This window comes from Centruroides vittatus, unplaced genomic scaffold (genome assembly GCF_030686945.1).
Source record: "Centruroides vittatus isolate TY-2023 unplaced genomic scaffold, ASM3068694v2 contig_980, whole genome shotgun sequence".
Classification (NCBI taxonomy): domain Eukaryota; kingdom Metazoa; phylum Arthropoda; class Arachnida; order Scorpiones; family Buthidae; genus Centruroides; species Centruroides vittatus.
The window spans coordinates 611,847-639,088 of NW_027122652.1; the positions used below are offsets into that span (position 1 = coordinate 611,847).

Sequence of the window (27,242 nt, forward strand, 5' to 3'; positions counted from 1 at the left end):
TTAATTTATTTAACTTTTAATCTAAATTAACATCCAATTTAAAATCATATCATTGTAGAATGTTTGACTTGTTTTTAAACAAGTCAAATATTATTTATCATATTCAACCACCTGATTTTGCACCAACATATTTATCAAATCACAGATTATGCAATTGCAGAATTTCCTGGTGAAATTTTGCTTAATTGCTGTAAAAAATTCTTGACTGCACAAATTTCTGCTGTATATATAAAAAAATAAATGCTTATGTGCAGATACAAAAATAATTACATGACAGCAGAAAATTCTGTCTTTTCAAATTAACAAATACTTTAATAGACTCAAATATTTGAATATATTTGCATGTAATGCATAAAAGTAGATAGATTTCATTCATATATTAATATTCTACATTATTTCTTATCAGTGACAAGCATACCTGGATATAATATGCACGGTAAAGATGTCAAAATGTATGAAAAGTTAATAAGTTGACAGGAAATCAAAAAATGATTTCTTGTCAACCAATTAACTTTTTTGAGCTTCATTTCTCAAGAAAGGAACATATATTATTTGTGTTTTCTATAATAATAGATTTACAATAATAAATGTTTTCATAGATTTCATCATTTACTTTAAAAGTAAGATAAATTATGAAACAACAAAAATTTCTTGATATATTTAGAAAAATTTATTTAAATGTCATGGAATTAAATTTAAGAAGTTTGAATGATTAAAGTGACATTTTAAAATTAAAAGATAATTTTAAAAATACAAAAAGTTTAAAATAAATCAACAGAACACAACATAGTTGTTTTTAACTTTTTGATCAACCAATACATAGTATCAGTTTGGCTTGAAAGTTAATATAGTCTAGTTATGGCAGTCTGCTAACATAGTACAAGATCTTGCCTTGAATATATATTTAGAATAAAAATTGAATATTTGTATTTCAGTATTTTTGAAATGTTAAAATATTAGTTCATTTTCTGATTAAAATATTTAACTATTTCATTTTGTTTATTAAAAGCTTTAAATACTGTAGATATATTTATCAATTAATGTTATCAAATCCTAACTATAAATAGAACTTTATATTACATATTGTATATTCATAGTAGTAATTCTGTTCTGTAATCTTAAAATTAAAAATCTAAATACATGTTGAAAATCCATTTTAATACAATGGATTTTCAACATGGATTTTAAACAACACTGATATTGCAATATTTTGTACATTAATTGATATTAGTCTTTAAAGATTTGTTTAATTAAAGTATGAGATTATAGCTAAGGTAGACTTGATTAGTTTGTTATAAACAAATTAAATAAATTTATTTTTGCTATATTCTCCTACTTTATAACATGACTTGAAATCTATGCTTATGACATAATTTTATAAATTGAATTTGTACTTATATTAAAAACTCAAGTTATAATTTTACTTTTTACAGATGACAGTTTTTAGCTGTACAGAGAGATATTTTTTTCCTATTTTTTCTTAATTAAAAAAAATAATAAACAATTTCTATTACAGCACTTTTTTTGAAGTTTGTCATATAATAATTTTAATATATCTTATCCAAAACGTCATTGCTTATACAGTCAAACCTGTTTTTGTGCGGGGGATAGGGACCGCATAAAAGAAAATGCATAAAAAAAAATCGCGCGAAACTTCACGAGTGGCTATAAAAAATAGTTTTCGCGACACAATTAAAAAAATATTTTTTTATGCGGTGAATAGGGACCGCATAAAAAAAGTCTCACGTAGAAAATAACTCGAAACCGTACGAAATAACTAGGAATTGCTTTTTTAACTCCTTGGGCCTTTTTCTGCAACACCTAATGGGGAAAAAATCCTCTAAGAATTTTAATTTTTATATTAATTAATTATTTCCACTTAAATACGAATCTAACATTAAAAAGTTAAAAATAATCGTTAAATAATGATTTTATTTGATAAATATAGCTGCAGGAAGTGTTATTTCATTTAACAAGGCGTGAAATTTCACACCTGCAGTCTAAAGCTGGAGGGGAGCTAACTTACCGCATCTGTTCAAATATAACATAATATTTATGGTTTTTATGCTATTAAAATAAGAGGGGACTGAAATAAACGTATGAGAAAAAAAATTTTTCTGAATAAAAAATGAAAAAACCTGCTGATGTCATAGAAAACAACCAATAGAGTTTTTAAAAATTTTACATGAGTCAATTATGTTCCAATTTGATTGAAATTTTCATATGCCGCACAAAACAAATCGCACAGAAAAAGACCGCACAAAAACAGGTTTGACTGTATATACTTGACAATCTTTAGAATGGGGAGTAGCTGGGAGGTTGGTAGAAAGACGCTGATATTTGAATAAAAATGCCAACAGCATAAAAAGAGAGAAAATTCTTCATTAACATTGATATTGCACAATGCTATATTAAATACTGCACCTTTAATAAATAAAATTTAATGTTATTTCTCGGTATAAACACTTATAAAGCTATTGCAATAAACACTGTCAAGAATATGGTAATAATTTTATACTCTTTAACATCACAATTTAAAAAATCCAACGAGTTGTTTAGCTTTTCCAGCAAAATTTGGTGGTGCCATATGTTACGATATTTTAATTGAACTTTTTATATTTTTAATTATTATAAAATTGCAAAGAAACTTAATTTTGAGGGTAGGGATGGGTTTTATAAAAAAAAACAAAAAAAACGTATTTTAGGCGTTAGGCTAATTACGTGTAAAATCGTCATTAAGTCAGATCCTACTCGAGATATGACACGACTCCCTTAATCTCCCCACCCCCTCGACGTTTAATCACCAAAATTTAATAGCATCAGTCTCTCAAACAAATCTTCCTGCAAAATTTCAGAGTATTTCGAGAAAAAGCACGAGTTATTAAGCTTCAAACAGGGTAAACAAATTCCTCCCACACCCTAACATCCATACATACAGAAATTAAGCTACCCGCGAATTTTTTTTGCATTTCTCTCGGTGTTTCAAGGTGGCTCAGGACAACTCTAGGAGTCATTTTTTGCATGATCGCCATACTTTCCCCTTATTATATATAACAGCCGGGAAAGTAAAAGGGTTAAATATTTTACGGAACATATCATAAATTTACGCTTAGATTTACGATATATCACGAATCTTGATATTGCATGATGAATGCCTCCTATTATATGTATTTGTGCGATGTTTTGCTTTGTTGATAATTTCAATGTACAATGTACTACTCATACAGTTGCTATCAGTCAGTTTATTGACTTTCACTGCAATTATTAAGGACAACAATTTTCCTGGTTATTTATTTCCTATTTTCGTCTTTTTCTTACTATACTGAATATCTTTTCCTTTTGCCACACAACAATGCAGGGTAGGCCCTGCAATGCTGTGTGGTAAAACCATCATCAGCGTTACTCAAATAAGCATCTGGTTTCCTTTTTTGAGAAAGTTTATACCATACAGCCTGTATATTCTTAAGTGATGAATCAGATGTTTCTTCTTTTCGGGCGGAGAAACTGTAGCGCTGCTCAATAATTTGGTATAACTGTAAAAGTAACTCTTTTCTTTCCTTGATGAGTCGACCATAATTGATTTAACCACCAACATGACGACACTAACATTGCCAGACTTGAAGATGCAATTTATCTCGTTTGTCGTTTAAAAGTATTACATTTCAGCTAAAATTCTCATACATTACCAACATATATATATAGAAATATTAATGTTGGTTCTTTCCCAATTGAAAGAATCCGAGAACGTCGTTCTGGTTCGCTTCAGTCGTTCGTAATAAAATACATAGCATCTTCGGCATATATACCGGTGTTAGACTCATTAAATGAAGTGTTTATGTGATAATATCAAATTCTTTAAAAACGCTGACAAAGGAAAAGCGGCTTGTTCACTGACGGAGTACACACAACGCTGATGGTTGACGACTGCGAAATTCGTTTAGCCTGATGACCATTCAATACGAGTGAAAGAGTTTGTTTTTATGTAGTTTTATAGTTTCTTGCTGAAAATTGGTTCTTTGTGTCGTGCTTATTTACGTAAGCCCAGTTGGAATAGTTGAACTAAGAAATAGCTATAATTTTTTTTAATAATGTCTAGAGAGGATAAGGATTCTCAAATAGTAATTATTATTTAGTACAGTCAAACCTGTTTTTATGCGGTCTTTTTTTGTGCGGTATAGTTGGCGACTAGTCTCGTGCGATTTGTCATGTCTCACGTTGACTTATTATAACTAAATAAACTTATTATAGCATAAATGAACTTATTATAGTAATATTATTGCATGAATATGCGAAAAATGAAATAATTTATTTTTTAAGTCAACAAAACACCACCTGGACAAAAATATGTAAAACAGACGATAGACGAGACGATGCAGTCAAGTGCTGATATCTGTTGTCAATAAATTCTATTTCGTACGGTTTTGAGTTATTTTCCATGTGAGACTTTTTTTATGCGGTCCCTATTAACCGCATAAAAAATATTTATTTAATTGTGTTGCGAAAACTATTTTTTATAGCTACTCGTGAAGTTTCGTGCGATTTTTTTAATGCGTTTTTTATGCGGTCCCTATCCACCGCATAAAAACAGGTTTGACTGTATTCGTAATAATTTTACATGTACTCGTAACGACCCACATTTCACCAGAGTATGCGAATTCTAAGTGAATGTGATATATTTTAATTTCCCGTCCTGTGAACCCTAAAAGTTCCTCTTCTTTTTTTTTTCTTTTGCACACCCATTATTCAGCCAGGTCTACAATGGGCCAGCGGGTTAACGAGGGATGTGGCCCGACGTATCCGATAAAACTATCCTTTGAAAATTCCTGGAATTTTCGACCGTCCTGATTCAATTCCAGGTGCTTCAGAGCGATAGGCTGTCAGTTTAATCACTCGGTCTTTTCCGCCCGTCTATTAATGCACGTCATAATGTCGGATGCTTTTAGTATTATCAAATATTCGCAAGTGTTACAGGTTATAAGTAGATAGCATCTTAAAGTGAATAATGAAATGATACAGTAGATTGTTTAATATTCGTATTTCCCAAGCAATATTTACCTTTTACTTAACTCAGTTGAGATTGTAAAAGATAAATTTTATAAATTTCCAAAAATAAGCAGAACATCTCGTTTGATGTGAAATTACTTTCCAATTTTATTGCTGCTTGCTAAACAAATCAAATGTGTAATTATTTAATTGAAAAATGAATTTTAAATGAGTGTTTCAAATTAAATATTTTATATAAAACTAGGAGGTGGCTTCGCTCACGAGTTCAAAAATTTCGTAACGATTGTCGTGACACTAGTTTTTCCCGTAATTGAAAAACGTTCGTTTGGAATTTTCAACAAAACATTGTCGAGAACGGCCAACAATTTTCGTGTTTATTTTCGAACAAAAAGGATATTGAATTTTAAGCCATCTTGTATTTTTTTGCCAAATAATCTTTCCGTTTTCCTATTTTGTTTTAACCCTATTTTTTAAATAAAAATACGCATATAAAGCGCGAGTCTCCGATAATGATCAGGAAGCTCTTCTGCACTCCATTTTTCAATATATAGTGGTATCTCGTACTTCAAATTTAATTCGTTCCTGAAGGCCGTTCGAATTCTGAATTGTTCTGTCCGAATCAATTTTTCCCATTAGAAATAATGGAAAGTAATCCGTTCCCAGATCTAAACAATACCCACTTCGATGAACTTAAACGGTAAATACGCATAATTTATGGTAAAAATAACAATTAAATGCCCCAAATAATAAATTAAAACACGAAAACAATAAAATACGTAAATACTGTATAATAAATTAAAAATTGCATGTACTGGTTATACACCGTCGACTTCGGCGGTGTATAACCAGTCGGGGGTCCTTTATAGGACCAGTCATAAACATATTCGCGAGATTCGTCACGTGTGTACTGCTTTCACACTTGGCGATAAGTTACTTTTTCCCCTCAATCGACGATTTTCTTTCCCCATTATGATTTTATAATCGAAATTTGTTTTATATATCTGTTAATTGTTCTACAAAATAAATTGTATGTTCGTTCCCACGTGAAGTGTTAGCAGTCACGTTATCACCATTAAAATCCAAATAAGATGGAATCCCGGCTGAATCGTAACACATTTGTTCTTAGCAGGTATTTTATCTTTTCCTCCTGGATGCTTGTGTTTATATAGGAAAGATATAAATAAAAATAGAAACGGAAACAATATTTGGGAAAATGGACAATGGGCTATCGCCAGTGGGAATCAGAAATTTGAGCGACAAAATAATTTTTTTTATCGTTTTCTTACTTTTTTTAAAAGTTACCATTCTTTTCTATTGATCTACTACTCGGTAAATTTAAATGTTATTTTTTCTTTTAAGAGTTAAAATAATATGTTTAATATGCAAAAATAAGTAATCCAGTTAATACATATTTTCCTTGATATCATATATCAAAATTTGTAGAATCATTTCAGAAAGGTATGATTAAGAGTGGTTCCGAAAATAATTTAAAACGAAAAGACACAATATTCAAATAAAGGAAATGTACAATTGTTTGATTTATTTAATTACAAAACAATAAAAATATTTGCGCATGTTACATAAGAACAAAATAAATAAATAAATAAAATTCTAAACAAAAATTTTATTTTAAATTTATTAATTCATTTTATAATTAAAAACAACAACGCGCAAATATTCTATTTTCCCTATTGTAATTTAAAAGTTTTCTCAAAATTCTTTGGTCGGCTTCCTCATAATGTCTACGTTTGTGCTGATGTTGAAAACTTTACTGCTCTTTCGTAATCAACATCATGTTTTTTAAATTTTTCGTAGTACATTTATAAAAATTCATAAATTGGATAACTTGTGCTGCTGCCAAAGCTCAATTAAAGTTTTCGATGACGGGCTTCCGCAAAATTAGTTGTTCTTGATGTAGCCCAGGGCTGGCTAACTGTACACATCTTCTAAGTTAAGTGATGAAACGGAGTCAGAGATCAAGTTAAAAAAATATACACTTATTAAAATTAGAAATGCATTTCGGACTGGTCCCTCATCATTCCAAACAGCAAGCGTAGGTTACTAAATTATTAATATTCAAAACTTTTCGGTTACAATAGTATTTTAATTAAGGAGGCCGGATGGCCGAGCGGTTAAGGTGGCAGCCTACCGCTCTGGGGGACCCGGGTTCGAATCCCGACGGGTCGAAAAATCCCCAGGAATTTTTCGGAGGGTGGTCCGTCCGGATATGTCGGGCTCCGTCCCTCACCACCCGGTCGCCCCATTGTGGGCCTGGCCGAACCCATAATGGCTTGCAAAAAGAGGCCCTCTTAGTGCCCATAGGGCGGAAAGAGTTAAAAAAAAAGTTTTAATTAAAATATATTTACTAAATATCCAAACAGTGTCTAGAAGCAAATTTTCCGGCATATAGACATAATTTGATAATCTTGCTCTCAATAGAATCGTTAACCAAAGACCGTACCTTACCTATTCAATTTTTTATATATAATTCTTATTTATATAGATATTTAAATCACCAATAAAACAAATCCACATATAAAATAGAGTTGTATACAACAGTAGTAAAGACAGTTGAATAAAAAGTTAAATAAAACGAGCAATTATTTTATTGTGACATGGTCGCAATGAAGGGCTGCAACTTTTAATTATAGTTTTTTAAATTTAATTTCAAATATATACTCTCCATCTCAAATTAGTAGTGGCTTGTCCCTGTACCGGTACATCATACTTTTCCGTTAGCAATGGAGTCGTGCCGTTAATCTATTAACTGCTTTCAGGAGAAAAGTTTTGAATTGAAATAACGTGACTTCCGGTTCGGATCGGAAGTTCGTATATAGTTCGGGGTTAGCTAAGCTCTAAGGTTTCCATATCTGGTCTAAGCGTATAGCTCTAAGGTTTCCATATCTGGTCTAAGCGTATAGCTCTAAGGTTTCCATATCTGGTCTTGGATTTCATCTATCTAATTCCGTTCTCCAGATTAAGGAAATACAGCGGACGGACGACAGTGGGGATTTATAAGTTTACAATTTTTCAAATTGCAGCCAAAAAAATTTTTATCTACAAAATTTGTCCTATGGCTTCCATTTATTGTTCTTCGGTACCAGAGTCAGCGCTAGGCTGCTTACCGTTCTTATGGCTCCCTACAATTATTGTTATTGTAATGTTTAGTATTAAGCAGTTATTTGTAACTAATTAAAAATATGTGTAATATAAATAAACAAAATATAGAAACATTTAAGTGCATTTGTTCTTACGATAAAACTCTGCGTTTTCATAGCGAAATCAGGAATAAATGTGTTTAGTGAAAATTAAAAACCTTTGCCGCCTGAGGTGCCCATCATTGGCACCCTTAGCATCAGGCATAGACTGCTCAGTGCGTTCCGCTGACTCTGTTTCGTACAGAGACCAAATGTTAGGGAAAAATCGGTGGAGTCGCCCTGGTTCTATTATTATCCTTAACGACCTATGTATGCATTCGTAAACGGTTCTAAAATTAGTTCAAATTCATACAGTGCTAGACAAAAATATAAGACCAAGTAATGTTAGAGAGGTTGCGGCCGAAGTTTTCAACGCGAAAACGTGAACGTCGGACATTCAGCGCCGTCTTCCTGTAAGCCTAGGAGTTTGACAATGTCGAGCGATTGGAATGTCGAGCATCATTCCACTGACTTTCCAAACACCATTGTCAAACTTCTAGGCTTACAGGAAGGCAGCGCTGAATGTCCGACGTTCACGTTTTCGCGTTGAAAACTTCGGTCGCAACCTCGCTATTTTTAGACTGCAAATGAATAACTTGTTTAAATGAAATGATAACGTACAAAAATAATCAATTATATCTATTATTTTAATATATTAAACAGTTTTACACACAAATTAAGTGAAAACGAAATATTAAAAAAATGAAAATTTTAGAGACAAAATTATAGTGAAATTGCATGATTGTGCATGAAATTTACAATGAAACAATCATGGGAGAAAATATGCAAATAAAGTTATATCAAACATTTATGTATAGTGTGCAAAAAGATACATTACTTGTAATAATCATTGAGAGAACAAGAATCATGCCACGTGGATGTCAACTCTGAGAACTTGAAACTAGATAAATTTGGAGATTTCATGGCAGTGGAGCAACCAAGAGAAAAATTGCCACTGCAAGTAGCTGTTCTCAATGTACAGTACCGTAGCTAATGTTATAAAACATAGAACTGATGGAGCCACTAAATATCCTTTATCATCTCGTGAACAAATACAAATTTGTTTACTTGCAACTCGATCTAAGCTGTCAACAAGAAAAATCAAAGGTGCTGCTGCACGTTCCTGTTCAACTCTGACGATTTCTCGAGTTTTGCAATCTAACAAAATATACAAAACTAATGAAGTAAAACACCATTAACAAAGAAACAAAAGAAAATGCTTGCTTGGATAGGACAAGAAAGATCATGAGCTGGACTCATCAATGGTATATTACAGTGGTTTTCAACCTTTCTGAGTAGAAGTGGAACAGTGCCGCACCGAGTGTCGAGACAGTTCCGGTCGGAACTACTAACGCGTTCTTCATTTGTGCTTTTACGAATACGGCTTTTCACGGAACGGTGAATTCTTTATCTGAATTCGAACTTGAACCAATGAAAATGTTTCACGGGTTTTTAGAAATAATCAAATTAGTTTAGAGTATTTTAAATTCACAAAGATATTTTAAAAATTTATATTTTTATTAGTGTTCGTAATTATTTGTTTTGTTAGTAGCCAACTGATATGTCCGGCATGGCACATCAAACAGTAAAGTGGTTAAACGTTAAAATGAAAACCATACTATAAATTTAGTTATTTTAGTTTACAATTGTTGTTTATCGCGAAGTGTAGAAGAGATCAAATCAGGGGAAGAGTTAGGTGTCCGGAGACCCAGAGAAAAAGGATGAAAAATTTGGTGCGGATCGGACAAAGGATTTAGGAGTTAATAAGGGGGATGAAATCAGGGGAGGGGTAAGGAGTCCAGGTTTCATTATAATCTGAATTTTCCTCAGATTCTGAGTTAAACAATTATAATTTGGAGCAGATAGACCAAAAAAAGGGAAAGAGAGAGAAACATTTTATATCCTATATAAAACCGACAAAGGACCGTCTAGTTCAACAGACTAAGCAATTTCAATGTTACGTAATGATTCCGAGGAACAGCCTAGCTTAATTAACCTATCCGCACTCGGATCAGTTCCAGTTCCAGCAGTGGAACTGAATCTCCCACCTCTATTTCTAAGGCCACAGAACTCCATTCATATACTTTTTATTACACGGAGGATTGGAACAATATATTCAAAAATTGAAACTCTATGTTTACTATTCTCAGGAAGCAATAAACTAATAACTTTTAATGTATTGGGTAAAATAAAAATATGGAATTGCCTACGAATCATAACAGTCTTCATATGCTGTAGTACTGTACATGAGAATAAATTTGCAATAAAAACTTAAAATGTATTTTGTTTTTTTTCGTGGAACACCCGAGGCAGGTTGCGGAACGCTAGTTAAGAACCACTAGTACAGTATATTACTTTTAGATGAAAAGTTTAACCTTGATGGGCTTGATGGCTATCAAAAGTATTGGCATGACTTAAGAACCGAAGGTGATTATCAAATAATGAATCAATTAATGAGCAGTGGTTCTAAATCCTATTAAACTCTTTTATAGATCAACTTACTAAGTATGGTCACATTCTTAGAGGTGAAAATTTCATCTTCAACAAGGATAACGCATCCTGCCATAATTGAAAAGTGATGAAATAATGGTTTTCTAAAAATAATATTGAAGTTTTGTCATGGCCTGCACGCTCTCCAGATCTGAGCCCATTTACAAAGATGGGAGACAATTTTCAATGGTTCCAGAAGTGAAACAAGCCATTCAAAAATGTTGGGATGAAATTACAAATGAGCTGCTGAATAAATTAATTGATTCGATGCCGGATAGCAAGTGCGATGTTATTCGTCACCGAAGACATTACACAAAGTATTAATTTCTTAAATTAAGACGTTAATACATTTTTGAACTTACTTATTATATTCTTGTCTAACACTGTATTGTTCTGAAACAAAAGCAACTGATCATTTTTGAATTTAAAACGAATTGCGCATCAAAATTAAATCTGGTTTAATATAAATGAATGAAGCTAAATGCTTACGATTTTGTACGACATAACTGCGGAAATACTATACATAAAGCATAAATGGTAAATGTTGATTATGCTTGATGGCAATTTCATATTGCCATTCATCAAGCATAATCAACATTTATATTTTAGGGATCACGTATTGGCCACATTTTATGTATCATATTAAGTAATTTTGTACATTTATTTCACGAGTCTTATTATGTAGTAAACAATATAAAAAGGGAATACAGTTCTCTAACTAAAATAAAAATTTGAGCAAGAGGGGAAAAGTAAAAATATGCCATCCACAAATAATTCATTCATTCTTTGGCTTCACATTACATAACTTTTAGAACCAAAAATGAGTATTCTCATTGGATCGATCTGTTCTGATCCAGAATCAGCAAGAAAACTTTAAATTGTGGACTGAATTCATACTTTTAATATTCTACAGGAATATTTATTACTTCCCTAGAATCAGGATAAATTGGGCCCTTTTTTTATTGTTTTTTTCAATCTTATTCTTTGAATATTCTGCACAGACTTTTATGATTTGAAAGCATTCCTTCTGCCACAGAATAAACATTTTCTATTTTAATTTGAGTTCTGATTTGTGAAGGATTGTTCATTATAGTATCCGCTAATTTTTTGGTTGCTTTACTAACTTTTCGCGTTATTACTCTGTCCGCATTTCCATAACTGCTACACGAGTGTTCCTTTTTTTCACAAATTAATGACCCTTTACTGACACTTGTCCAGATTCTAGCTTTGCATCCTTTGTTTTTATTTTCACATCGCCAAAATTGAATCGAACCTTCCTTATTAATCTTGTCTTTAATATAAAGATATCCATTCCAAGCATATTTTTCCTTGTCTCTTTGACTCAATATCCTTGAATTGGCCATTTCTGAAGAATAGAAACAAGTATAAAAATAAAAATAAAATTAAAAAAATTTTCACTATTGATATAATTAAGAATTTTTCCAGTAGGCTTATTTTTCACTTGTTGGGACACAACAAATAAAAATTATACTTAGCAATTTGTTTCATTTCATAGATAATCAGGATTTAAAGTTAATTTACACGTTACATATACAATTTCCTTTGTGTGTTAGTATACCATTAAGATTATAACTTTTAAATACATACCTTTATTTACTTACAGTTACAATGTGCAAAAAACAACTGTAACTTTGACACAAATGTTCGATGTAATAAACAATTGGTCTTAATTGTAACATAAAAGTCGAAATATCTTGCGAACGATTATTGAACTATATAACCGCACAAATGATAAATTACCAGAGATCTTACGCAATGAAGCTTAGAAATACTTCTAATTTTTTGGAAATGATTTGCTCTTAGACATACATATTTTAAATTCATGGAAAGTTCTTCGAAAGATTTAGAAATAGCTAACAAACCACCTGAAAGAAAACTAGTTTTTCGTAAAAGTTTGTTTTCGTGGTTTCTTTGTTGTGCTTTGTTAAATGTTTCTGACATGTCAAAACATTGCCTTTTACAAAGTCGGGAAATAACTCATAACTCACAACCACATTTATTTAAATTTTACTAACATTTCCAAAAATATCCGCCCAATCGTATGCTTGCTAACAAGTGTGTAAAAATTTTTGTTTCTATCTCCCAGTTGTCGCATACCCCTTATTAATCTTATTGTAATCCTGATTAGAGTTCTTTCTTATCATATTGCGTCAGATAAACTGTTTTAAATTTGATTTTATATTTCATGAAATTAATTAGTCGAACGTTGATTTATAGAATACTAAATTCGTTCGGTTTATATGGGCACGCGACGGTCAATTGGGCAACAAAAACTTGAAAAGTTTTGCACGTTTTGCTAGCATATGATTTGACGGATACTTTTTGTAAACATTCGTAAATGTTTGTTAATTACAAAATATTAATAAATTAATTTAAAAACTATTTTTTCTTAATTTGAATATTGTGCAATTATACCTTTTCATTTTAAATCATTTTTGGAACCACTTTTCTTAAATGATTCTACAAATTTTGATTTATGATACAAAGGATACTAGCTGAAAATAAAAAGGAATTAACTAGCTGAATCATTTTGAATTGGAAATTGCAACGTAACTTCTATAGAATTTTTTAATTCTACACAAAATTAAACTTAATAATATGCAAGATTTTTCAAACTTTATGTTTAGATGGTTCTTCTTTTAATTCGTTTCTCAAAAAAATATCGTTGCTGTTACCTATCACCCGAATGTTGTCATATCCAGAATGTTCTTTCTTTCTTTTAAAGAAGGCATTAAATACCTTGATCGGCTATTATATTTTAACGGTTATGTAATCTGATTGATTCCGTCTAAAAACACTCCAGCAGAACTTGCGGAATCCGTCATATATTTTTACACCTTTTTAAATATGTTTCACAAAGATCTTTCTATCGTATATCACTAAATACGAATCATATAGAATAGCTACTTCATGAAATTTTTACTCGATTCAAAAATACTTGTAAATGCATGCTAACTTTTCAATTATTTAACTTCCTTCACTAGATTGTTTTACTGTTTTTTATTTTTATTCTTTTTGTAACTTCATTACGTTTTATTCTTACGCCGGGGTGTGTGGAAATGTTTAGATTTTGAATACAATGAGAAAAGTCTGATTAAGTAAATAAATGACTATTTAAATTGACAGAGTCGTAGATCAATAGAAAAGAATAAAAATTTTAAAAAAGTAAACGATAAAACTTTTTTTGTCTATTATTATTATTATAATTTTGTCGCCAGATATCCGGCGCCTACCATATCCTATTTACACACACACACGGCAATGCAGCGACTACGAATATTTCTCTTTTCTTCATCTAACAGTACAGAATTGTTTATTTCAGTTTCAAACTGATAACCCAAATATGGATTGAGTGCTAAATGGTTTTCAATCACTACATCATTTGTTATTTTTGTTCCTGGAATAACGATCTTAGAACAAGAAGATTCTATTAAATTTAGCAAGTCCTGTAGCAACTTCGTAGGATCATTATTCTCAGATTCAAATATTTTATTTAATCTCTGAACTTCATCAAGTACAGGTTTAAGAAATAAAATAAGAAATTTTTTGATCATCAAACATTGAGAACAAAATTTCTGCCGTATAACATCTTCCGTTTGTTCTGGCCAAATTAAAATTTGCCTTTAAATCATTCCATTGTTTCAAAATTCTATCAATAGCGGCCTGAATTGACATCCAACGAGTCTCATTACTCCGCTGAATACCAAACGATGGCTCGGCTTTTATATGTTTTTGAGTTTTCCTATGCTTTTCTAAATCACTTACTTTTGCTATCAAAATGCAGTTACAATATTTACAGCGACACTTTGTATTTTCTCCTTTTATTTCCTGCAACCAATTTTTATACCTATCGTCACTTAGCCATTATATTCGAAATTATTGAGTGTATTTTCTTTTATTTGGCATTTTCACTGATATCAGGGTAATAAATAATAAATTGCAATACCAATAAATAATAGTAAATGTTATCATCACAAAATGACACTATATTACAGCACTTGGTTACTCACCATGCGGGATAGGTTACTTATAAGAATTCCCAAATTTTGAATGTAACAACGATCACTATCAAACTTTAAGAAAATTGACAAACTATTTGAATCAGGATTGGACCTGCTACTGTTAGTCGCGACGATAATGCCCATTAAGCTCCGTCCCCTTTACAAATGTTTACCGTATTTGGTCATGATAAGAAAACTTGAGCTCTGATTAGTGTTGCTAATGTTGCTACTTATTAAAAATAAGGTTTCCGACTTACGCACATAATTATTGCACATTAAAAATAATATAAATGAAGAAATTTAATAAGTTTTAATAGTTTTATGAAATTTTTTGATTTCGTTAAAAAATCTCTAAAATGTAGCTAAATTTACTAAAAAACTCTCTAGAAAAATCTCCATCGCTAAATTGGCAACACTATTCCGTTCCCTGAACACTGGGAGCTCGGTTGTGGGTTCGCGCCTCGCCAGGACGGGTTTGTCACGTGGAGTTTTCCGGGTTTTCTTCACGTCTTTAATGCCTGAATAAGCGCCAGTTACCCTTAAAGAGACTCCCGGAAGGCATTTCCCCTAGGCAGATCGCCCAAGTGTTGCGTTACAGTAACTTAACAAAACCAAACCAGCTTCACGATTGACCATTTCTTCAAAATACGAAGGCTATTTTTTAAATAAGGTCCGTTTTTTAATAAGAAGAAAAATACTGTAAATATCGTTAAAATATATTTTTTTCCATATTCTACATACTTTTATCTACTTTTCTACATAATTTCCATTTTGTTTAAACATTTGTCATACCGCTCAACAATTTTTTGAATTCCGACTTCAAAGAAATCTGCCGCCTGTCAAGAAGCCCAATCCACGACTGCAGTTTTCACTTCTTCGTCGTTGAAATGTTGACCACCGAGGAACTCCTTTAAGTATCGAAACAAGTGAAAATCACTGGGTGCAAGGTCTGGACTGTGTGGATGATCGTATAGAGTCAAAACGATAAAGCACTGTTTAATCTTTTTGTTTTGTGATCGTCAGAAAGCAGTCTTGGAACGCACCGAGAAAACAATTTTCGATAATTCAGTTTCCGAAACAATGGTATTCAAAACTGATCTTGAAATCTATGGAAATTCAATTGATAACGTTGAAATCGTGAATCGTCGGTCCTCTCGAATTTTGTTATCCACATCACGAATCAAATCTTCAGAAATCAGAGGTCAGCCAGGGTGTGGCTCATCATGCACATTAACTCGCCCATCCTTAAACATTCTTACCCATTTTCGAACTTTACTGTCACTCGTAGCATTATCACCGTAAACTTCACAAATCTGACGGTGAATTTCCGCTGCTGCCAAGTTTCTTGCATTCAAGAATCGAATAACAGATCGTATCTCAGTCGGCAGGAGACTCAATTTTCTTAAACATTTTAAACTTCTACAGCTCAGCATACAGACAAACGATATGGCTGCAAATGGCGTCAAAACGCGCGCCAAGCTTCCTCCCAGCAGAAGTGTATGCATACTGCCGTGATTGCGCATTATTCTCACTTTCATTCACAAACGGACCTTATTTAAAAAATAGCCCTTGTACTAAGGCATTATGGAATCGTACTCAGGCGTCTTGTTTAACAGCGTGACACTCAAACTTTGCCAAAGAAATAGTTAGCACGTTGCTCCACCGCCAGTGCCATTTTCACATTTGTCACCTGAAGAAACTAGCCACTGAAACTCCTACCTTTCTCCGTGTTGTGACAGAATGTGAACTTCATAAAACTAATATGTTTATTATGACAAAGCTTTCTAATTATATACACACTAAGGAATCAACTGTATTTTTTTTTATAAATTTATATATATATTGTGTGTGTGTGTGTGTGTGTGTGTGTGTGTGTGTGTGTGTGTGTGTCTATGTGTAAACTTACTGATTACTTCATCACGAAGCATCTGTAGTTAAGTTCCGACGAACCCATTGTAACTTGAAAACATGAATATGAACATAACTAACAATAAATAATTACACTCACTAAATAAGCAAATGAACAAATAATTGCTATGAATATTTATTTTATAACTCTTTTAAATATGGGTTCCAAATAAAGTTTCTAATATCGAAAATTCGGAAGTTATGTAATATAATTGACAAATCCAGAAGAATGTTTCAAAATCCAGATTCCAGGTCAAACGTGGAGAGGCAGCAATCTTAAAGAGCGTTTACACGATTAAATTTCTTGAATGTAAAACTTGTATTCAAGCTACTTTTGAAAATGTGGACAAGAGAATTGTCATTTCAAAGTTTCTTGAATTCATGAATTCTAAAGATAATGGCTTCCAGTTCGCATCCTTTCAAATTTTTGTGGGCGGTTGACATTGATTTCAGTTACTGTAGTTCTGTATCTCATCACTCAACCGAACCGAAATACGGCACTGTTAGTGTTCGCAAAATAAAAATATAAAATGTGTGTGATGTGTGTACATATACATTTTAATAAATTCACTAGAATATCTCGAAAAATACGCATTCTACAAAACAATTCATCGCACTAAAATTGTTAAACTTTTAACGGGCCAACAAGATGGTGCTGCAATCTGTGAAAACGAAATCAACTTCATCATCTTAAATGAGAATCCCCTTTTTAATGCATATTATGATTCTACATAAAAAATAAACTTTTATCTGAAACATTTTCCCCGAAAGAGGCACTTATTAGAAGTTATGAAACTTTGAAGTTTTATGTAGCGGCTACAGAGTGCATCTGCCGATATCGGTAAAGTTCACTGATAAAAGTTAGAGAATGCTTTTAAAAAAATCATCTGGAAATTATTATTATTTGGTGGAATCAAAATGAAAGTCTATTCCTTATCATAAGCTTGATAGCTTTAAGTTTTGTATAAGTTCATTACTGAAGAAGAAAAAGAATAATTTCATCAAATAATTATTTTCTTAATAATTTTTAAGTATTTTCACGTTTTGTCAATGAACTTCACAGATATAAATTTGAAGGTAAATATTGTGGATAAACACAGAATATTTATCATCACATTAATACATATTAATATATATACAAATAGTATTACTTTCGACTTGTTTTTAGAATAAAATTTGTGTGTATATACCTTATATTTACATAGATTCTACTTTAAAAATATTTGAAAATAATATCAAAATTTACATTTCATATTAAACAACTAATGGATGTAATGTATCTATAAATTTTACAACAATTTTTAATATTAATTGCAGAACTACAGTGATTTAATGAATCTCTCAAAACTTTATGTTAAACTATAATCAATTATGTTTTCAATAAATTTAATTTAAACTGAATAATAAGACAGTGAAGATTGACCTTTAAACCATAAAGAACTAGCTATTAATAACTTTTCCTGCAATGAATTAACTTACCTGAAACATTTTAATATGGAATTTGCATTTTCAATTAATGTAAATAAAATGCAGGAACAAAAATTGTTTGTGTAATATAAAGCAATATTTTAATGGAGTAAGTATATTTTTATAACAAATTTTAGTTTAAACTTTGTTTATAAAGCAGTAGCTTGGTCATATTTTAACTTATAGAGTCAAACTAGATTCATTGTCTGTGTAGAAGTAAATAAACAAGTAAACATTTTTGAAAAGAAATCTTTTATTTAAACTTTTATATAAGTATGAAATAAATATTTAATTTTTATTATAATTTTTTAATTATATATAAAAATAAATGTTAGTATATAAGAAACATCAGTACAATATGTAAAAGTAGCTAATCTTAAAATGTTTGATAAGAAAAAAATTACAATCTTATCATTAGAACATTTATATGATTTATTTTAAATAACTAATTCAAATTTTAACCAAACAACTACATAACTATATTTTAAATATAATTTATTTATTTATAAAATTTTATACTTTACCACATTATTATTAACAACACTTTTTTCTGCAATGAACATAAGTAATAATAACAAAATAAAAAATATTCAATTAATCACTAAATAAACTTTATAGCTAAAAATACTTACTCATTTTTTTGAAAGCAAACTTTTAACAAAATAACAGATAAATCTTACAAACATAACTGTTATATAAATATATCTTTTAATGTACTGTACCTTCAAAAATTTTAATGACGTAAACAAAGTACATATATTATTTGATATAATAAAGTTAAAATTTAATATTATATATATCCAGAAAAAAATAATTTTATTAACTATTTAAATTATATTAGCAAATATAGAGAGAATTTAATTATCATGAATATTTACATTGATTAAATGTTTTCAAATATTAAAATGCAACCAAACATCATTATTTTAAACAAATATATATTCCATTTTTCTAATAAATAAATACACTGAGTATATATTTATAAATGCTATTAAATAAATATAAAGATTGATGAATTAAATATTTAAAATAATAATAACAAATTAATGAACATCTATTAAAATAAACAATGATAAAATTATGAACTCAATACATAAAAAATAAAAACAATTTTGGAAATATAGAAAATTATCATTTTTGATTTTTCATTAAGAAATTTTTAAATATGGAATATCAATATATACAGTATATGTCTCGGCACAAAAATTATGCCTTGCAAAAACACTGCTGCTGAATCAATGAATTCCAAATAAAATTTTGTCGTTTGTTCTACAGATCAAATATCAAATGATATAAAATTCTATCATATTTAAACTTTTAATATCATCTAGATATTTAGATCTGAGGTATATAATTTAAAAAATAAATTATTCAAATGATCAATCTTGTTAATATTTAAAAAATTTATATTCATGTATTATTAAATAAAACTTATATCAAACATTATGACACTGATGAGGATTTAATTAAGATTATATTTTAATCTCTAAAAAGATTTTCTCATCAAAACAGGTTAAATAAAGAAAAAACCCTAATAAATTTAAATTCTTAAACTAATTAATATATTTAAAAAAAGTGTTCCTACAGAATAAAGGTCACTTATACTAACACAACTAGAATAAAAGCTGGTTGATGTCGGGTTCCATTTTCCATAAGAAGAAAATGTCAGGAGACTTAAACATAGAATAAAAGCATTTTTGTCTGGTGTTTTTCAAGCTTATTCAGATAAATACATAAAATTATGCTAATCTGAATGATATACAGTCAAACCTGTTTTTGTGCGGTCTTTTTCTGTGCTATTTGTTTTGTGCGATTTTTTTTGTGCGGTATATGAAAATTTCAAACAAATTGGAACATAATTGACTCATGTAAAATTTTTAAAAACTCTATTGGTTGTTTTCTACGACATCAGCAGGTTTTTTTCATTTTTTATTCAGAAAAATTTTTTTCTCATACGTTTATTTCGGTCCCCTCTTATTTTAATAGCATAAAAACCATAAATATTATGTTATATTTGAACAGATGCGGTAAGTTAGCTCCCCTCCAGCTTTAGACTGCAGGTGTGAAATTTCACGCCTTGTTAAATGAAATAACACTTCCTGCAGCTATATTTATCAAATAAAATCATTATTTAACGATTATTTTTAACTTTTTAATGTTAGATTCGTATTTAAGTGGAAATAATTAATTAATATAAAAATTAAAATTCTTAGAGGATTTTTTCCCCATTAGGTGTTGCAGAAAAAGGCCCAAGGAGTTAAAAAAGCAATTCCTAGTTATTTCGTACGGTTTCGAGTTATTTTCTACGTGAGACTTTTTTTATGAGGTCCCTATTCACCGCATAAAAAAATATTTTTTTAATTGTGTTGCAAAAACTATTTTTTATAGCCACTCGTGAAGTTTCGCGCGATTTTTTTATGCATTTTCTTTTATGCGGTCCCTATCCCCGCATAAAAACAGGTTTGACTGTATATACTTTTTATGTTATGAAATAAATAGGATATAGCTACAAAAAAAGGAAAAAAATACATAACTTTTATAAACTATTGTATTTAAAGTCAGAAGATGCTTTCACTAAAATTTTTTAAAATAAACATAAAGAACCATTCAATGAATAAATCCAAATAACTGGCAAGAAATTCAAGATAAACATTACTTGATAAATATTTGTATTAACAAGTATATTAATAAGGCTAAATGATAAACTGAAAAAGATATCTACTTAGTGCTCTGAAGGATTCACATTTGGGTTTGGGTTAAATCTTTAGGAATTTTTAACTGGCAAAAGATGTATTGACTCTATTGCTCATTATCTGTATTTCTCCATTAGAGACCTGGCTAAATCTTAAAATAGATCTTAATGCAAAACAGTTCCATACAATATTTGTTTGTGTAAAAAATTTCAATGATGAACTTTTAATTTTTATGTATAAGTTATTATCTAGTACAAAATTAATTCAACCATAGTCATACAATGTTTATATATTTTATGTAATATTGTTCTCTATATATAATTTCTTTTTTCTAAAAATATTTTATCTTGCTGACTGTATTATATACAATCAGCAAGATATTTGTTGGGAGACAATTTGAAAAAATTGTAGACCTATAAATTCCCATTGTAGTCCATCTGTCTTTCCTTAATCTTGAGAACAAAGTTAGATAGATGAAAGAGGACACCAGATATGGAAACCTTAAGGGCAGAAGGCCCAATTAACTATATACAAATTTCCAATGCAAACTTGAATTGAAATAACTTGACTTCCGTCAAGTTATTTCAATTTGAAACATTTTCCCTGAAAGCAGTTAATAGATGACTGACACAACTCCATTGCTAATGGAAAAGTATGATGTGCAGGGATAAGACACTACAGTATACAGTACTAATTTGATGTAAAGAGCATAAATTTTAAATTAAGTAAATTAAAAATTGCAGCCTGACATTGTGACAGTGTCACAATAAATAATTGCTTGTTCAATATTGAATGTGGTTATAGTTACGTTTAAAAGCAATTTAAGTTCATTCTGACATATTTTTATACAAATATGTAATTAAATATGAATAGTAATGATCAACAAAATATATATTTATTCTATTATTATAAATAATAAATTATTGTTAATACAAATGCAAAGAAATCTAGAAAAATCAATGTATATTAAAAAAAAAAAAATAGTAAATGTTATTCGAGAAGAGATAATTAAGATGTTTATATCACAATCAATCTGCCAATTCATTTACTTTACATATATATATATATTTATTCATTTACTTTCATTTACATAAATATATATATATATATTTATGTAAATTAAAGTAAATGAATAGGAAGATTGATGATTGTTGTTACATTGCTTATATATAATGTAAATATAACTTCATTACACTTACAGTAGGGAAAAGTGAGAATTGGTACCACCCAAAGGAAAAAGTGGTCCTACCAAATACCCAAATACTAATAGTCGAGGAACAAAAAATTCTATATAAACATAATTTATTGACCTGTTCTTTCATTTAGGATCTGTAAGAAAAGCATAGTGAATTGTCCTAACAAAGAAAAAATACACAAGACAATGATATTATCCTACCAATCAGGATACTCATAGATGATCCATTTAGGTTGATTGCATTACCCAAGGTTACATTACCCATAGTCACATTAAAGTTAAACTTTAATGTGACTATGATTGATATTTCTTCCTTGTCAGTATTCATTTCAAGTAATGATAATCACAATAAGCATTAGTTGACTATTTCGGCTGAAACCTAAAGTGAAACTTTCAGCAAAAGTTTCTGTAGACAGCTTATGGATAGAAGTTTCAACACTAACAAATATACTATATAAATATAACAGAAATCACAATAAACACAAGATAACCCTGATTACTGCAGCACCATTACACCAGCATAATCAAAAAAAATTTTAAGATTTAAGAATAAAACACAATAAGTCTGTTATGTATATCAACGCATTCATTAAAACATGTAGTTTCTTAAGAATTTATAATAACAAGCAATTACTTATTGTGACATTGTCACAGTGTCAGGCTGCAATTTTTAAACTTTTAACTTAAAAAATAATCACATGACTTCCAGTTTACACCAGAAGTTTATATACAGTTAATTGGGGCCTCCAGTCCATAAGTTTTCCATATCTGGTCTTGATTTTCATCTATTTACCTCTATTCCTGAGATTAATGAAAAATGGACATACAACAGACAGTCAACAGTAGAAATGTACAGGCTTGCAATTTTCATATTGCAGACAAAATAAAAATAAAAAAAAACAAACAAAAATTGTTTAAATCCATTTATCTCAATTTTTCAGATAAGCAAAAATTACATCATACCAGCATCAGCACTTAAAGATGAAAATTCTGATGGCATATGAAAGAGCAGAATAGTGGTTTCAACTACACTTGTTTGCAATTATATAGTACCTACAGGGAATGTTGCCAGATTTCAGATGTAAAATTTGTATTGAAGATAGCAGTATTATCAAAGATGGCAACAAATTCTTCCCCATACTGTGACTTAATTTAAAAAAATTAAAGAGTAGATGAATATAGAAAAAATAATAATTTGTTACTGAAAAATGATTTTAGTAACAAGCTATAAGAAAATGTGCTAAGCCTACATTTAAACAAGTTAAAAATAAACAAAATTAAAATAATAAATAATAAGTACAGCATTAGTTTTTTTTACAAATTTAATATAATATGAATGTGTTATGCTTTTAAGTGATAAAAAAGTTATTGTTATTGAAAAAATTATTTCAGAAACAATTATATAGATTAATAAACATCAATAGATTAACTATTTACAAAGTTAAGTTTATATAAATATATAATTCTTCTATTATAGTCTATACACAAATACATAGTTTATTTCTCTAGCATATATAAAAAATTAATTAAAAATATTAGATAAAATACATAAAAAAGTTTAATTTTCTTGCTTTTTATTTTGCTAGTAAAAACTTTTTTTATTTATATAATCTTTCATTGAAATTTTAATGCGTAATTTTTCTGTAATAAATCTGCTTTGTATTGTTTTTGATGTTTCACTGAATTATCATTTTGATGTTTTAATTTTCATTAGCTTAAAATTAAAACATAAAAATAAATAATTGTTTAAAATGGAGAATGACTTTTTAAATAATGTAAAAATAACAAATACACAAAAAGTTTTTGGTTTTTCAATTTGAATTAAATTCATTGATATAAGTTAACAACTGATTGATTCATATCAATATTTATATTTCAAATCCCACTAACTTGTCAGAACTGCATTTATTATTTTCTCTAACAGAGTTAGCCATAAATTTTCATTATTTGTACATGCAAATATTAATAATTGAAATTAAAGACTCTTCTATAAGAACTATTTATAGTAATTCCCACACTATTTACTTATATATATTTATTCTTTCTGCTTGTTAGGGAAATCAAACTTTCTTTAAAATTTTTTAATTGGAAATGTTTTCAGTTCATTCAAGCCAACCTCAACCACAAAGCTATTACAAACTTTTTGTGGCTAAAGTTGGCTCAAATGACATGAAAATGTTTCCAATTAAAAAACTACTTTCCTTAACAAGCAGAAAGATAAGTACGAAGTTTTGGAGAATGTAAGTATTTTATTATATTTATTTATTTACCATATATTCTGGCATATAAGACGACCCCTGACTTTTACAGTTAAAATATAGAGTTTGGGATATACTCACCCTATAAGACAACACCCGGCGTATAAGACGACCCCCGACTTTTGAGAAGATTTTCCTGGGTTAAAAAGTCGTCTTATACACCAGAATATACGGTATTCTCCTTACATATATTAAATTTCCTACACTAATTACTCTTGCCTTGTCAAACACATTTATTTCATAAATTGCAGTTTATATAATAATGGTGTTTGACAAGGATTGCTTCAAGTATTGTTTTGAACTAATTAATTCTTACAGGGAACTCAGTAAATTAAGTATCACAACACAGGTCAAGAAGAGACTATTTGAAATAACTAGAAGTACTGTACATGCATTGATATATCTTATAAAGTATATCACGACAATTAAAAATAAAATAAAAACTAATAAAGATATAAAAAATCATAAGAATTAAAATACAATAGTTAAATCAAATGGTAATTAATATTGAACTGTTATCTACAATAAGGATGATAATTTCTTTTCCTAATAAAACTCTAAAAAATGAAAATAGAAATTTTGCTGATAAACTAGTAAATAAGTAAAATATTTTAATGTTAATTTTTATATTATGTTCAACTGATTTAAATTATTTGAAATCATTTCATTCACATCAAAATCTTTATATTTGAAAGCAATAATGTAGTAGATAAAAATGTAATTTGTACAGAATTTATGTAAATATTACATAAATAATTTTAATTATAAGATTACAATTAAATTTTTTGATAACAACTTTAAAAAAAATTTAGGAGAAAGCCAAAAACATTAAAAATGTATAAAGCTCTTTTTGGAAAACAATTTGAATCAAATTGGTTTAGGAAAAACAAAGAAAAAAAAAAACAAAGTAAGTCTGAGAACCTGTTTTTGTTATTTGAGTACGGTTGAAGAATCTGTGTAAAAACTCTCCATATTTGCCAATAAATTCAGAATTTTATTCTAAGAGAAATAAATTTTCTTACTTAATAAATTTTGCTGATCTGCTGATTCAGAAATCTCTCTTTCAGTTTGAAAACTACTTGGTCCAGGTAGTGAAGATACACCCAAAGTATCTATGTACATGCTGCTATCTTTATGAATTATATTAGATTCAGGTGATCCTGGTGGATCATCAAACGTCATTATTGGTTTGATATCTATAAAAATTTAATAATTTAATAATTATTATTCTTTTATATTCATCAAAAATCATACAAATAATTCATTATAATTTATATATATATTTACTAGCAGAGTTGCTTGGGCAAAAAATAACAATAGCAAAGATTAAGATTAAAGATTATTACATTATTTCATACTTCTAACCCTACTATATTATATTATAGTATTTGATTTATTTAACAAAGGTTATCTTACATAAGAGTTTATCATATTGAGTGCCCAATCTAACACATTTTAAAAGTTTTTTAAATTGTGTACAGCAGAGGAAGAAAGAATTTTTTAAATGTGTTAGATTGATCATTTGGTGTGATTACTGGTTAAGGCAGACAGCAATACCTAATAACAATTCTGCATTATCAATCACACTTTGATACTGACGGTGTAAAAAGACAACTTAAAAATGCAAATAACTATAAGAAAACTGATTGCAATAAGGAAAGTTTTATAAGTATATTTTAATTTATCTTTCAAGACTTACTAATTCTTATAACCTTAAATAACTAATAACAGTATCTATGATTATAATAAATAGATTCTATTATAGTATAGTATTGCCTAACATCATTAATTTAATTTGAATTTGAACAAAATTGAAAAATTAGTTTAAAAAATAAATAAAAAGAAGTGAAAAATTTACTGAGTCTTATATTTTATGATTTATGAATAATGTTTTGAGATTAACTTAATGATGATATTCTCACTTTTTCCTATCAATCTTCCATTTTATATAATGTTATAACAAAGTTGAATTATGTCATGTCATACTCATATGCAGGGGTTGCACTGAATAACGCCAAAATTACCACTTGGCAATATTTTTATTAAGATGGCGATAAAAATATAATACTCGCAATTACAAGTGGCAGTAAAAACCCTAGTCTGCTTGTTTTGACATTCATCATGAAATTAAATCACAAATCACACTTTGAGAAAACAGAAAAATGTTGAGCTTCCTTACAATGAGAGTCCCATGCGCCACACACCTGTAGTGCTTATACTTTTTGAATCAAAATGATCCAAGATTACTCTGATCATTCAAATAGTGTATAGAAATAAACTGTAGCAATCTGATCAATTTTTATCCACGTATACAAATGCCATCAAGGATCAGGGTTAGTAAGTAAAACTAATGGTAACAAATAATTTGAAGTGGTAAAAAAAATTTAAAACTGGTGAAATAGTGGCAATATTTTTAAATTTTCCAGAGTGACTCCTGCCTATGGTATATATGTTTTTGTAACATATTTTTTATGTACCTTAAAGCTAGCATAAAGTAGCAATCAAATTCTGTGGTAGTATAAAGATTAAAAATTCATAACAACATCACATCACATTACTGAAGGACAGTTTGATCAGAAATGTTACAAATCAGAAGTTGGCAAACTCAGTCTTGCAATTTATATAAACTGATCAATATAGAAAATGGCTTTACAACTAACATGCAATATTTGAAATGAAATTGTTCTTCAATATCATATCCTTGTGATATGATGATGTAATAAAGTTTTTATTTTTTCACTACCATTTCACATGAAGAATTTGATCACTATTGCACACCAGCTTTAGGGTATGTTGATTTTTTTGCAACAGAATGTATTTGTACATTTTCACATATAGCAATGAAAATAGAATAAAATTGTACTTTGAAGAATCAATAATATAACTTGTAATTATTTGTCAATGTAATTAATATCAAATGTTACAAGGGCCTTAAAATAAAGGTTGACCGTAAATAGCCAGCCCTCCTCAGACATTACATAATCCAAAGATGTGAAAACACCTTTACT

At 29.2% G+C, this 27,242-nt stretch overlaps 1 protein-coding gene across 3 annotated transcripts in view; it reads right to left on the bottom strand.

Moving 5' to 3' along the window:
* LOC136985899 (longitudinals lacking protein, isoforms H/M/V-like) overlaps positions 1-27,242 on the bottom strand; it is a 65,069-nt gene that overhangs the window by 5,969 nt on the left and 31,858 nt on the right. Inside the window, exons 4-5 of one of the 3 annotated variants that reach the window (XM_067283293.1) lie at positions 25,257-25,430; positions 11,555-12,057 (exon numbers count right to left, since the gene is read on the bottom strand). In XM_067283293.1, coding sequence (XP_067139394.1) covers positions 11,669-12,057; positions 25,257-25,430 — 563 coding nt within the window. In that variant the 3' untranslated portion in view covers positions 11,555-11,668. Of the gene's footprint in view, positions 1-11,554; positions 12,058-25,256; positions 25,431-27,242 lie in introns of those variants that run through there. The other 2 variants (XM_067283292.1, XM_067283294.1) reach the window with 2 other exon arrangements.